The sequence below is a fragment of the Microcaecilia unicolor genome, chromosome 10 (assembly GCF_901765095.1).
Source record: "Microcaecilia unicolor chromosome 10, aMicUni1.1, whole genome shotgun sequence".
NCBI classification, from domain to species: Eukaryota; Metazoa; Chordata; class Amphibia; order Gymnophiona; family Siphonopidae; genus Microcaecilia; species Microcaecilia unicolor.
Genome location: NC_044040.1, coordinates 174,077,349 through 174,091,871, shown reverse-complemented (window position 1 = coordinate 174,091,871; position 14,523 = coordinate 174,077,349). Strand labels below are relative to the sequence as shown.

The window sequence follows — 14,523 nt, the reverse complement described above, 5'->3', positions numbered from 1 at the left end:
TCGAAAATTGTAGTTCTTCCCTACTCCTTCCTCTAATTTTCCTCTCCCTTTACTCTATTTTTAGATTGTAAGCCGCCCAGATATGTTTTGGTGGGCGGGAAAGTAAATATGAATAAAACTTAAAACTAGCAAAGGATACAGGACTCTTGACAGCTTTAGGAACTATTACTTCTTAATAGACTTCCATGCAGAGTTTAGGAGTAGCCTAATAGTGCAGTGGTTTGAGAACTAAGGGACCAGGGAAAGGACTGACGGTGATCTGGGCCCCCGGGCAGTAAAGGTTCTGCCCCCCACCGCCGCGCTGCCGCTTCTGATTCTGCCTCTCCCCACCGCCACTGCCGCCACCCTCCTCTCACCCCCCCCCTACTGCTGTAGCTCCCCCCCCCCTGCATACTACAGTGCCCCAGTGGGCTCTTCCCGGTCCTATCTTGAAGGGCCCTGGTGGTCTAGTGGCTTCTTTGGGGACAGGAAAGAACCCTGCTATTCTGCCTGGTGCCGCCGTGTTTTCAGAACGGGTGCCGAGACGTCCCGCGGTAGTCTTGGTAGCAATTTTTAAAACACGGTGGTGCAGGGCAAAATAGCAGCAGTGGGCAGGATTGAGTGATGTTCTTGCTTGCCCCTGTAGAGGCCACTAGACCACCATGGCCCTTCAAGGTGGGACTGGGGAGGGCCCACTGAGGCTTGGATGGCTGTAGTGTGCGGCGGGGGGAGGGGGACAGTCTCTGGTCCCTCGGGCACTGCCCAGTTGCCCAAATGGTCAGTCCACTCCTATAAGGGACCCAGGTTCAAATCCCACTTCATCTGTTTGTGATATATATGTTTTTAATTTGTGAACCCTTCAGGGACAGAAAGATACCTACTACTGTACTGGGATGTCCACTGCTTCAGTGGCATTCAGACTTGCAGGTTTCTCATACATCTTATACATTCAGATACAGTAGGTATTTTTCTGGAGGTTTCACAATTTAAAAGAAAGAAAAAAAGCTGACATGGGATTCAAACCTGAGTCCCCTGGTTCTCAGCCCACTGCTTTAACCATTAGGCTACTCCTCTGCTCTGCTTGGATATCTGTGTGGCCATAACGTAGATGTTCCTATGTTACCGCATAGACATCCGTGTCTCTTATTTTACCCCGTTCAAAATTTAGATGTTTTAGTTTGTGAAATGGATGTTCATACTGGCCATCACCAGCACACGGTCATCCATTTCTCATGTATTTTAGAACAGGCTGTATGTCAGCAGATACTTTTCTAAAATACATGAGAAATGGATATCCATATTCTGAGTTGGGCATCCTTTCAGAAATGTTGCTCTGTGTGTTTATATAAAATAGCACCAAAATGGGCACCTTCCTGTTCACTTAACCTAGGCACCCTGTTATATTTACCCCTTTAAGTAATTAGCTTTATAAATATTGGCTAAGGTCTATGTGCTGCACACCAACAATATTTGACAACCACTAGGAATGAGCCCCAATGTTTTTGTACATTCCCAGCTTTTCTGGAGCTCGGTATCCTGTATAAAATGTCATCTCTACAAAAGTGTTGCAGCCTGTTTCATTGTCTCTAAGGCATTTTAATTCATGTATCGTGGGCTTGATTGCTTGGTTGTAAGGAAGTGAGCATCCTTGTGTGATTCCAAAGTGACTATTAACCTTTCTCTGTAATGCAGTATCTCTACACAGGCACACAATGTCCAGAGAGGGTTATTTTTTCCCCCTAGTGCTTGTGGAACTGGTTTAAAATGTCTTGCAAGCTTGATATTAGCATTTTCATCCTTGGTTTAGATTCCAGATAAACAAGATGATGAATTTTGCAGCGTTTGGCAATCACTGCAGAGCTCTGGAAAGCCTCAACATATTCAACAAAATATGCAGGAAAAGGTTAGTACAGGTCTTCTGAACTCTGAAGAATATGATCACAGGTATACATGGCTGCAAGAAATACCTTTCTATCATATTGCTAGCTAACAAAGTGTCTCTCTGCTTGGCTGGTGAAGAGGAAATGCAGGAGACAAGCACATAAAAACTGGGTTAAGCATTCTTAGTTCTGTATGATAGCAAGTTAGTACTTGTGGAAACATTCTTTTATGACTCCTTCAGCTGGTAGCTGGGAGTATTATTGATTCCAATCATGTTGACATGTTGGTTGAGTTACCTGCACGCAGTTGGCCAAGTTTAATCACAATGATCACTTTATTTAGAAGCTAGGCAGGAAGAAAAGTTGATGAAAAAACTGCACTGTTGGGGCCAGTTGTTTTGGGTTTTTTTATTTGTTTTTTCTTTTGCACAGATTAGGAGAAAGCTATTATTCTTTATCATCCCATTGTCCCTCCTGACCAGTCCAGATGCATGAATATTCCCTTTCCTGCCAGCAGATGGAGATTGAGAACTAAGTAATATCCTCTTCAGTCCCTTATCTAGTCAGTAATTCTCAGTTCTCCAGTAGATGGTAGGTTGAGGTATGGTTAATCGGGAAGGGATACATCTTAAAAAAATCATCATCATTATTAATTTGATGGACTACAGATGTTTAAGGAGCAAGGGCTTGGTTTGGCTGGGCCACTCCACATAGCCTGGGGGGTGTCAAACCCAGTTGCACTGGGCCCGTCCTGTCCCCCCCCCATTCCTCAGTCACTTCCAGTGGTTGCCTGTGCTGTACCTTGAGTGCCCAGACTGCAGACAAGGCAGAGCTGACCAACAAAAAAGAAGAGAGTAGATTTAACACAGTGACAGAAACAGAAGAGCTGGAGACCCAGACAGAATTGATCAAACAGAGACTCCATACCCTTGCTATGCTTGTGACAGCGGGGATCTTGGAAGGCTGTTGTGAAGGGGAGGAGTATGAGAGCATGGAGACACAAGGCCTATGGGTGTCGGCAGGCAGTGAGATGGTGTCACATGGAGAGCACATTCGGCACTGTGCAGAGTTGCTACTCCAGTGTTTCTTCTAGTGGCCAATGCTGCATGTGCAATAAGAATAGAGCCAGTATGGATGCCATGGCTGAGGCGCTTGGCAGCAAGAACTCATTCGGTGGCAAGGCAGAACATTTGTTTGGAGGGATAAGATCCCACTGAGCTGAATCTGGTGAAAACATTGAGAACTTCAGGGAGAACATGGAGGAGTGGACTTGAGTCAGGTTGCAGGGAAAAGTTTCAGTCCAGAGTTTGTCCTTCATATCCACCAAGCCTAAAGACGGGCTTAGTGACTGGGGGCCCATTTTTGGGAGAAGCAGCACTGCCTCTGGTGGGGGTTGGCACTTCTGAAGCTAAGAGTCCATGGGTTTCCCTGGCTGGAGAAGTGGAAGATGTGGAGTTGTCTGGACTGGTCTGGAGTGACTTAAGGAAAGAAAATTAGCAGGAGAGAAATAATTTCTCTCTAAAATTCAAGTCCAACGGTTCCAGGGTTCAAAGAGGTTTGTTCCATCTTATAGTAAAATTGTTATGAAGGTAGGGCCCACAGTGAGAAGACTCAAGAAAACCATGAAATCCTAATGTGACTTACCTTGGAAATTATTCTTGTTATGATATTCTAGTGAGCAAGAAGGAAATGGAAATCAAAATCCTTCTGTTTTTAGGGAGAGTCCAAGATTTGACTGACTTAGTTAAAAAGCCATCCAGAAAGGGAAAAGTTTAAGACTTCTGCAGATTTCTAATAATTTAATTTTCTAGGGTGTAATTCTGCCTCAAGAATCAAAACCATGCATTGGTTTCCCATTCCAAAAGCCGGGTTTCAATGACCGTAGTCCTAGGAACCAGCAGCAGAGACAGGAAACAGCTAAAAGAAGTGAGTAAGAACTAGCTCTTCTTTTTGGCTTCAGATTTTCAGTCTTTTTCCCTATAATAAATGCTTTTGGATAAAGATTAACACAAGGTATGCAAACGTAATGAGTCACTAAGGGGCTCATTTTCAAAGCACTTAGACTTACAAAATTCCATAGGTCACTATCCAGCTTATTTTTCGAAGGAGAAGGGCACCCATCTTCCGACACAAATCGGGAGATGAGCGTCCTTCTCCTAAGGGCGCCCAAATTGGCATAATCGAAAGCCGATTATGGCCGTCCTCAGCTGCTTTCTGTCGCAGGGATGGCCAAAGTTTAAGGGGGTGTGTCGGAAGGTGGGACGGGGGCGTGGTTAATAGATTGGCGTCCTCAGACGATAATGGAAAAAAGAAGGGCATCCCTGACGAGCATTTGGCCGACTTTACTTGGTCCCTTTTTGTTCATGGCCAAGCCTCGAAAAGGTGCCCGAACTGACCAGATGACCACCGGAGGGAATCACGGATGACCTCCCTTACTCCTCCAGTGGTCACCAACCCCCTCCCACCCAAAAAAAACTAATTAAAAAACATTTTTTTTCAGCCTCTATGCCAGCCTCAAATGTCATACCCAGCTCCATCACAGCAGTATGCAGGTCCCTGGAGCAGTTTTTAGTGGGTGCAGGCCCATCCCCCCTACCTGTTACATTTGTGGTGGTAAATGGGAGCCCTCCAAAACCCTCCCGAAACCCACTGTACCCACATCTAGGTGCCCCCCGTTACACTTTAAGGGCTATGGTAGTGTTGTACAGTTGTGGGTAGTGGGTTTTGGGGGGGGGGGGGGTTGGGGGGCTCAGCACCCAAGGTAAGGGAGCTATGCACCTGGGAGCAATTTGTGAAGTCCACTGCAGTGCCCCCTAGGGTTCCCAGTTGGTGTCCTGGCATGTGAGAGGGGACCAAAGCACTGTGAATGCTGGCTCCGCCCACAACCAAATGGCTTGGATTTGGTCGTTTTTGAGATGGCCGTCCTCGGTTTCCATTATCCGCATAAACCGAGGTCGGGCATCTCTAAGGTCGGCGATCTCAACATTTCGGTTGACCTAAATGTTGAGATTTGGCCATTCTCAACTGTATTATCGAAATGAAAGATGGATTCCCATCTTGTTTCGATAATATGGGATGCCCTGCCCCTTCACTGGGGCACCCTTAAAGATGGGCACCCAGTTCGATTATGTCCCTCAATGGTACTTTGTAAGTCTAAGTGCTATGAAAATACACCTCTAAATGGAACAGTGAATTGTAGATTTTATTTTTTACGTTATTTTCAAAATTAATGCATTATTGTATTCTGAGCCCTTAATTCTTTACTAGTAATTTTTTAGGTTTCTCTCTTGTCCTCTTCCCTTTCCCCTTATCGTCCTTCATCTGCTGAAGTATTTTCATAATATTTGAGAAACTCCCAAATATGATGAAGGTTTTTGAACAAGGATGTATAATATAGAGTGGTAACTGAGCAATTCTTTACTAATTAGTTATATTACTTTGATGTAGACAAGGAGGATTCAAAATTTCCCAGAAATGAACATCACACAGAGAAGACCCCAAATAAACAGGTAATTTCCATTCCATGCTTATGTACCAGCTAAAAGAGCTTCTATTTCTTTGCCTTCCTTTCATTGCAGTAAATGAAGCTGAAATTTTTATTTATTTATTTATTTTTATTTACATGAAGTCTTTATTGATCAGCACAACAATACAAAATTGCTTCGGTTAAATAAGGAGTAAGGCACTATTAAAGGACATTCACAGCCACTCTGATTAGAGCTCTTTGCTCCCGCAGCTATTACAGCCAACTTTAACCTTTTTTAAAACTTCAAAAAGATTTTTTAAACAGTTTTATGATACAGTTAATCCCCCCTTCCCATCCCGCCAGATTATCTAACTCCCTTCCCATGCAAACCTCACCTCACGACACTCCCAAAGCCCTCTTACTACAGGATTATGAGAAGTTATTCCAAACCAAATACCAGTTACTCATCTGATGTTTTCTTTCAGCTATCAATCTCTCCATCTCACGCACATAGCTCAACTTATTATGCCATTTTACAACTGAGGGAACCCCACGCTGTTTCCAATGTGAAGCAACAACCACCCTTGCTACTCCCACAGCTAACTGCACCAACTCCTGTTGGCATTTCTTTAAACCTGGAGTTCTTGCCCCAAAGAGAAAAAATTCGGGTGACCAAGGAATAGGGCCTCCCACCCATTTCTGTAGCTTACTTCTAACCGATTTCCAAAATGCTTGAACCTTTACACAACTCCACCACACATGCCCCATGGTCCCTCCAAGACCGCACCCTCTCCAGCACAGTCCCGAAGAATTCGGGTACATTCGCCTAAGGCGATCCGGGGTGAGGTACCATCTAAACAAAACTTTTACAGCATTTTTCTTGAATGGCACATGTGTGGACACACCCATCGCCGATCGCTCTATTCTCTCCCACTCGGTCTCCCCCAAGGCCACACCAAGCTCCTCCGCCCAACGCTTCCTATGTAGGGTACAACTGGGCATCTGTGTACTTACATATTGATATAAACGACTAATCAAACCCCTAGAGGAAGCAGATTTTTCACAAATCTCTTCCAATCCTAACCTTTCCTGTTTTAGCACTATTCTAACTGCCTCTGTTTGTAAGAAATGGGCCAATTGGCGATATGCAAATTCATCCCCTTCCCCTACAATGCCCCTACTCCTCAGGGTCTCAAAAGACAGCAGAGAGCCCTCAGCTAACAATTGGCCCCAGCTTCTCACTCCCTCCTTATACCATCTGGTGAATACCCCGGTTTCCATCCCAGGCAGAAACAAAGGATTAAATGCTATGGGCACCATGCTTGTAAGGACACACCTCCCTCCTGGAAACAAACTATCCCAATAGCGAAGAGCTACACCTATGGATGGGCACATTCCATCTCCTAGTGTTCGAAATGATTTAGGCAGCCACATGACTGCCCCTAATGGTGTATTTCCAAAAGAGTGTTGGTCCAAATGCACCCATTGTCTATCAGGATAATCTTGATACCACTCAGTCGTGGCTTTCCCCTGTGCAGCCCTATAGTACCATGTGAGATTTGGGACTCCCTTTCTCCTGCCCTGATAGAGAAGCTTTCGTGCTAAGCGCGGCCTTTTCCCAGCCCAGACGAAACGCATTATTGAATCCTGCAACAATGCAAGGAATCGCCTGGGCATTAAGACAGGCAGCGCTTGAAATAAATATAGCAATCTTGGTAACACGTTCATTTTAACAATGGCTATCCGCCCAAACCAGGAGGCCTCTTGCTCCCCCCATCGCTCTAAGTCTGCCTTGATATTGCTATGTAAACCCTTATAGTTAGCCTCAAATAAACCTGCTAAACTCGGGGTGATATTCACTCCCAAATATTTAATTTGTCTTTTTGCCCATCTGAACTCAAAGAACTCCTTTAAGGACTCAGCTGTGTCTGCTGGAAGAGTAATATTCAGAGCTTCAGACTTGGACATATTTACTTTAAAACCAGATAGTGCAGAGTATTCCTCCATAACATTGATTAGAGTTGGAAAAGTTGTTAGAGGGCGAGTGACATACAACAAAATATCATCTGCAAAGAGCGCCAGTTTATGCGTTCTATCGGCCACCCGCGCCCCTGATATTCCGGGGTCTGCCCGTAATCTAGAGGTAAATGGCTCCATAACCATGGCGAATAATAGAGGGGATAGCGGGCACCCCTGCCTAGTTCCCCTATATAAAGGAAACAACTCCGAATTACTCCCATTTACTCCTACACAGGCTCTGGGAGACTCATAGAATGCCTGGATCCATCTCCTAAATTGAGCTCCAAATCCCATAGCCTCCAAGACTTTATATATAAAAGGCCAATGGACCCTATCGAAGGCCTTCTCTGCATCCAGACTAAGGAGACACAGAGGCGTCTGGTTTCTCGTGGCTAGAAACATGAGATCTACAGTGCACCTGATGTTATCCATGGCCTTTCTATGTGACAGAAAGCCAACTTGATCAGTGTGTATAATCATCGGCATCAGTGGCGCTAATCTACTTGCCAACACTTTCGCCAATATTTTAACATTGGCATTCAAAACCGATATTGGCCTGTACGAGCCACATTCAATGGGATCCTTACTCGGCTTGGGTAGCACCGCTATCCATGCCTCCTTCATGGTTGATGGTAAGGTCCCCCCATCTGCCACCTGATTAAACAAATCAGCAAGAAGGGGTGCCAGCTCTGGTGCAAATTTTTTATAAAACTCATTAGGGAGCCCATGTAGACCAGGCGACTTACTAGAGGGCAAACTACATATAGCTTCTTGGACCTCTATTGGGGTGACAGGCTTCTCTAACAGTTCCCGATGCTGAGGGGCCAAAGCAGAGAGTTCACTATCCGCCAGATAAGTATCTATGGACTCCAAGGATGGGGCAATTTCCGGGGCATACAGAGTTTCATAAAATTCCCTAAAGCGAGTCCGAATCTGAAGTGCGCTATGGACCACCAAGCCTTTGCCATCACGCACTTGTTTTACCGTACGGACAACTTTTTGTCGTCGTAGCTTAATCGCTAAAAGGTGCCCTGCCTTATTGGCAAGTTCATATTTTCCCACCTTGAACCTCTCTCTGCCCAAACTTAATTGTTCCATGTATATAGAGTCCAAGGCCAACCTCTCTCCACATAGTTGATGCCAAATCAAGGGAGACCTGTTCACCTTATGCTGACTCTCCAATGCTTTTATTCTCTCCAGGCATTTTGCTATTTGCATCTTACGTACTCGAGCTCGTTTGCTAGCGATTTGTAAAAAATATCCCCGGGAAACCGCCTTCATTGCATCCCAAACTATGGCCTGGGAGGGACCTGAATCTTGATTTAGCTCTAAATACTCCTTCAGCATTGTTCTATACCCCTCCTCCACCTCCTTCTCCTGCAACAGGCTGATGTTTAGGGTCCATCGCCTGTCCTTTATTTCTGTCCTTATATGTGGCAAATTAACCCATACTGGGGCATGATCTGATATTGTCACATTGCCTATTCCCGCCTGCGGCCCTCTTTCTGCCAACGCCACATCAACAAATATATAGTCAATGCGCGAATAAGAGTTGTGCACCTGCGAGTGAAAGGTGTAGTCTCTATCCGCCCTATGTGTCATTCTCCACAAGTCTAGAGTTCCCAAAGAACAGGCCAAAGACTCCAATGCAGAGGCCTGCTTTTCCCCTTCTATTGTAGGGGCACCTGTTCTGTCTATTCCTGGGTTCATTACCACATTAAAGTCGCCCCCTATTATCAAGGATCCCTGTATAAATGAAGCTAAAGAATTCTTCACTTTGGTAAAAAATTGCACTTGCCCACTATTGGGAGCATACACTGATGCTACCGTTAGGTCTACCTGTTATTTGAATGTATAAAAGTATAAAACGCCCTCCCGGGTCCTTCTTAACCTGCAATACCTTTGCCCCCCCTACCGTGTGATGAATCAGTATTGCAACCCAACTTTTTTTAGTTGTCTCAGAGGAAGCACAGTATACCCCAGGGTGTCCCGGGCAGGAGAGAAACCGTTCAAACTTTCGACGGAGGCGTGTCTCTTGTAAAAGAACCACATGCGGCTTCAGCTGCTCTAGCTCTTTATAAAGCTTCTGCCTCTTTTGAGGCATGTTCAATCCCTTTACATTATATGATAATATTTTTAACTCTGCACTCATTTCATTAGTAGGAAACAACTCACACCTTCAATTTATAAGAATAACCATGCTTCCCAATATGTTAGACAACCTGGCCTGAAAATCCCTTCTAACCCCCAAACCTTCCCTCCCCACCCCCCTACCAACAACCCTTCTCTTCCCAGCAACCCATCATCATCCCTCCTAATCCTCCTCCAGCCTCCCCCCCTGCCCTGAGTCCTACCTCTGGATATTTCCCCCAATTCGTGTCCCCATCCTACCCTACCCCCCTCCCTTACTTCCCACCAGACAGTGTCATCTACACTGAATGGGTTAACCTGAGAAAACAACCCACCGACCAGAGTAACCACCCCTCCCCATTTCCACACATTTCACACATCCCCTCCCTCTCATATCTTTAGCATATTATACCATTCACCCACAACCCTTCCACCGCATTAAACAGTGAAAATCAACATAATCACCATCCAGCAGATATTCAGCGCTACTGTTCTTAGTGCACTTGCCTAGGACATCCAATTAAAGTTAGTTTGGTGTGTAAAACAAACAACTATGTCCCAGGTTTCTGAGTCTTCTGGCCAACTCGCTTCCATTTCTGAAGCCTGGTTTTCGTGGCAGGTGGCATCCCCACTGGTACCACCGCTGCTGAGGTCAAGCCTGCCTCATGTAAACTCTGCCATGCTTCAGAGACCTTCCGGAACCGAAATTGTTTACCATTCAGTTCAAAACATACAGCAAAGGGAAAGCTCCAACGATAAGTTATCTTCTCCTTGATCAAAACCTCTAGAACAGGCTTCATTGCCCGTCTCTGTGCCAGCATATATACTGATATATCTTGGAAAACTGTAATCCTTGCTTCATTGTATTCCAATGTTGAAAGTTGACGGGCCCGCTGCCAGATCCGCTCCTTGAGTGCATAGGATGCAAAACGCACTATTATGTCTCAGGGCCTATTAGCCGTTGTTTTGCCCAGAGCGCAGTGCGCCCGATCGATCACCACCACACCCGAATCAGGGTTATCACCCAATATTTTGTCGCACAGTAAACGCACTATAGTGGAGACATCCTCCCCACCTCCGGTTTCTGGTACTCCCCGAAATCTTAAATTGTGCCTACGACCTCTATTTTCCAGGCGTCCAGTTTGTACTGTAAATCTTCCGCTTGTTTGGTCAGTTTAGAGATTTGCACCTCCACCACCTGATTAGCTTCGGCCTGTTCGTCGGCCCGCTCCTCTAGTGCCTCCACTCGGCCCCCCAGCTCACGCAAGTCGAGGCTAATGGCATCAACGTGTTCCAAGATTTCCACCCCGGACGCTTTTATTTCTGCTCGTATTGCCTCCAGGCATTGCGCTAGATCCTTTGTGGCATTTTTCTTTTTGGGGGCCGAGCATCGCTGGTCCGCATGAGATGAGGCTGTGTCAGAATCTGACGACCGCTGTAGTTCTGGAGACGCATGGCGTGATAGGCCTTTCGCCATCTGCCTCGTCAGTTGGCGCTCTCCTTCTCGATGTTGCGACGCCGACACTTTACTCATTTTAATCGGTGTTTCCATATCATCAAGCTGATCAATCCATAGACTGGTGGGTTGTGTCCATCTACCAGCAGGTGGAGATAGAGAGCAAACTTTTGCCTCCCTATATGTGGTCATGTGCTGCCGGAAACTCCTCAGTATGTTCTCTATCTCAGCAGGTGGTGGTCACACACAGCAGCAGCTCTGGCTAGGCCTCCAAGCCTAATCCTTAGGTTTTGTTGAGGCCTGGGGTTGAGGGCTCTTTTGAGCAAGTGCAAACCTGGTGGTGCCAGGTCCCTCCTTTTCTCCCCCCTCCCGCTGGCTCCGTTTAAAAAAAAAAAAAAAAAAAAAAATTTTTAAACGTCTTTAAAGGCGTTTAATTCGACGTTTCTTTAAACGTTCATTGCAGCTACTCACTGGGACACCAGTTCGTTACAGCTCGGAGCGGCAAGCAGGTAATTTTACCTTTTTATAGCGGGCAGGGGGTTCCCCGATTCTTCTCCTCGTGGCATGTGGCGTCAGAGGGCGAGGGCGCAAAGGGTCGCTCCCCGGATCGCTGGAGCGCTTCTAGAGGGGATGCGGGGGTTTTACAACCTGATTCGCCCTTGATGGGTGACAGTTTAGTGACCGATGAATGTCCCGGTCGTTCCTCCGGCGTGGCGGTTTTTTCCCGCCATAAACGCCCATCCCCCGCTCCTCGCCTCCGCCATCTTGGCCGGCCACGTGGCTCGGACGGCTTCTTCGTGGGCCGCCCTTGAGGTTGGAGACATTAATGCCATGAACGCCCTTAATTTGGGCGACGGCACAAAGCGGCTAAAGTTAAGCGCCGTTCTTCCCGCGCGGCTCCTTCGCGGAGTTTCGCGCCGGACGCCATTTTGATGCGCAGCATGTCTCTCCCCCGCTATTGCGAGCGCCGGTTGAGAGTGCGTCTAGGGCTGTTGCCCAGGCTGCGGAAGTGCACTGTCTGGGGGGTTTCTCCCCCGAGTTTGTTTTGCTGCTGCATCAGGCTTTCCTCATGCAAAACGCTGCCCCTGCTCCCTCTTCTGATAAAGAGGTTGAGGTTCCCAGAGGTAAACGCCCTCGGGTTGATTTCCAGGCCTTGGAGGACTTTGTCTCCTCCGATGTAGATGAGGGCAGCATGTCTGAGGTCTCCCAACGGTCCTTTGCGGATTCCTTGGAGGAGATAGATCCCCGCTCGGATGGAGCGGATGACCCCTCTGCAGCGCGGCTTTTTAGCCCAGAGGATTTGCCCAACCTGTTGTTACAGGCCATGGACACTTTGTAGATTTCCTCTCCGGAGGACGTCTCTCCCTCAGCCCCTGTTGGCTCTGCCATTATGCTGGGGACGTAGCGCCCGCCTAGATCCTTCCACGTGCATGATGCCATGCACACCTTAATTGCGGCTCAATGGGATGTCCCGGAAACGAGCCTTAAAGTGGCTAGGGCTATGTCCCGCCTCTATCCTTTGGCTGTGAGTGAACGGAGGCCTATCTGTGGCCTACCGTGGATTCTTTACTCACTGCGGTGACTAAGAAAACGGCGTTGCCGGTGGAAGGTGGCACGGCCCTAAAGGACGCCCAAGACAGAAGATTGGAGGCGGCCTTAAGGTCGTCCTTTGAGGCAGCTGCGTTAAGTTTGCAGGCCTCAGTTTGCGGCTCCTATGTGGCCAGGGCGTGCCTGACTATGGTGCAGCGGGCTTCCCCCTCGGATCTTTCCTTGAGGGCTGATTGGCCGGCCCTGGAATCGGGCTTAGCCTATTTGGCAGACTTGCTGTATGATGTCTTGAGAGCCTCAGCTAAGGGCATGGCTCAGACAGTCTCTGCGCGGCGGTGGCTTTGGCTGAAACATTGGTCTGCTGACCACGCCTCTAAATCCCGCCTGGCTAGATTGCCTTTTAAAGGCAAGCTGCTCTTTGGGGTCGAGCTGGACAAAATCGTGACCGATCTCGGCACGTCTAAGGGCAAGAAATTACCAGAGGTCAGGGCTCGGGCTAGTACTCGTCCCAGTACCTCCAGAGGACGGTTGCTGGAAGCCCGTCGGTACCGCCCGGGCAAGTCGGGTTCCTCTGCCCCCTCTTCCTTCAAGAGGATTTTCTCCCCCAAGCAGCATTCCTTTCGCAGAGACCGCCGTCCCGGAGGTGCTCCCTCCGGTCCTCCCCCAGGGTCTCGTACCCAATGACGGGGCCTTGGTCCACGCCCCAGTGCAGATTGGAGGACGGCTGTCCTCGTTTCTGGGCGAGTGGACCACTATAACTTCAGACGCGTGGGTGCTGGAAGTCATCAGAGACGGCTACAAGCTAGAGTTCTGCCAACCCTTAAGAGACGGGTTTGTACTCTCTCCCTGCAAGTCTCCGGTCAAGCTGTGGCAGTGCAGCAGACCTTGGACAACCTGATCCGCCTGGGTGCGGTCGTTCCGGTGCCAAAAAATCAGATTGGCAAGGGACGTTACTCCATTTACTTTGTGGTTCCAAAGAAAGGAGGTTCTGTCCGGCCTATCCTCGACCTCAAAGGGGTCAATCGGGCCTGGAAAGTGAGGCACTTTCGCATGGAGACTCTCCGCTCTGTTATAGCGGCAGTGAAGGCAGGAGAGTTCTTGGCTTCCTTGGACATCAAGGAAGCGTACCTGCATATTCCCATCTGGCCTCCTCTCCAACGCTTTCTGCGTTTTACAGTCCTGAGACGACACTTCCAGTTCAGAGCCCTCCCTTTCGGGTTGGCTACTGCTCCGCGGACCTTTTCCAAAGTAATGGGGGTCATAGCGGCCTTCCTGCTAAAGGAAGGAGTACAAGTCCATCCTTATCTTGACGACTGGTTAATCCGAGCCCCCTCTTATGCAGAGTGCGGCAAAGCTATGGACCGGGTAGTTGCTCTGGTGAGCTCCCTGGGATGGATCATCAACTGGAAGAAGAGCCAGCTGCCCCCGACTCAGTCCCTGGAGTATCTGGGAGTTCGATTCGACACCCAAGTGGGCAGACTGTTCCTGCCAGACAATCGGATTGTCAAGCTTCAGGCTCAGGTGGACTAGTTCCTAGTAGCCTCTCCTATTCGGGCTTGGGACTACGTGCAGCTGTTGGGCTCTATGACGGCCACGATGGAAGTAGTGCCCTGGGCCAGGGCTCATATGAGACCACTACAGCTATCTCTGCTGCTGCGCTGGACTCCGATGTCGGAGGATTATGCTGTGCGCCTTTCCGTGGACCCAGCAGTGCGCAAGGCGCTGAGCTGGTGGACGCAGACAGACAAGTTGTCTGCAGGATTGCCTCTGGTGACCCCGGAGTGGATTGTCGTCACGACAGACGCCTCTTTGATGGGCTGGGGAGCCCACTGCTTGGGAAGGACAGCGCAGGGGCTCTAGTCTCCTGCAGAGGCAAGTGGTCTATCAACCTCCTGGAACTCAGAGCCATTCGGTTGGTGTTATTGGAGTTCATCCCGGTACTGGTGTTGTAGCCTGTACGGGTCCTGTCGGACAATGCCACGGCTGTGGCCTATATCAACCGCCAGGGAGGTACCAAGAGCGCCCCTCTAGCCAAGGAGGCTATG

At 48.2% G+C, this 14,523-nt stretch overlaps 1 protein-coding gene across 2 annotated transcripts in view; it reads left to right on the top strand.

The window, feature by feature from the left end:
- The window catches only part of XRN1 (5'-3' exoribonuclease 1), a 211,961-nt gene that overhangs the window by 149,503 nt on the left and 47,935 nt on the right, over positions 1 to 14,523 (top strand). For both annotated transcript variants that reach the window (XM_030215929.1, XM_030215928.1), the window contains exons 33-35: positions 1,787 to 1,882; positions 3,671 to 3,785; positions 5,307 to 5,368. In XM_030215929.1, the coding sequence (XP_030071789.1) occupies positions 1,787 to 1,882; positions 3,671 to 3,785; positions 5,307 to 5,368 (273 nt within the window). The remainder of the gene's footprint in view (positions 1 to 1,786; positions 1,883 to 3,670; positions 3,786 to 5,306; positions 5,369 to 14,523) is intronic.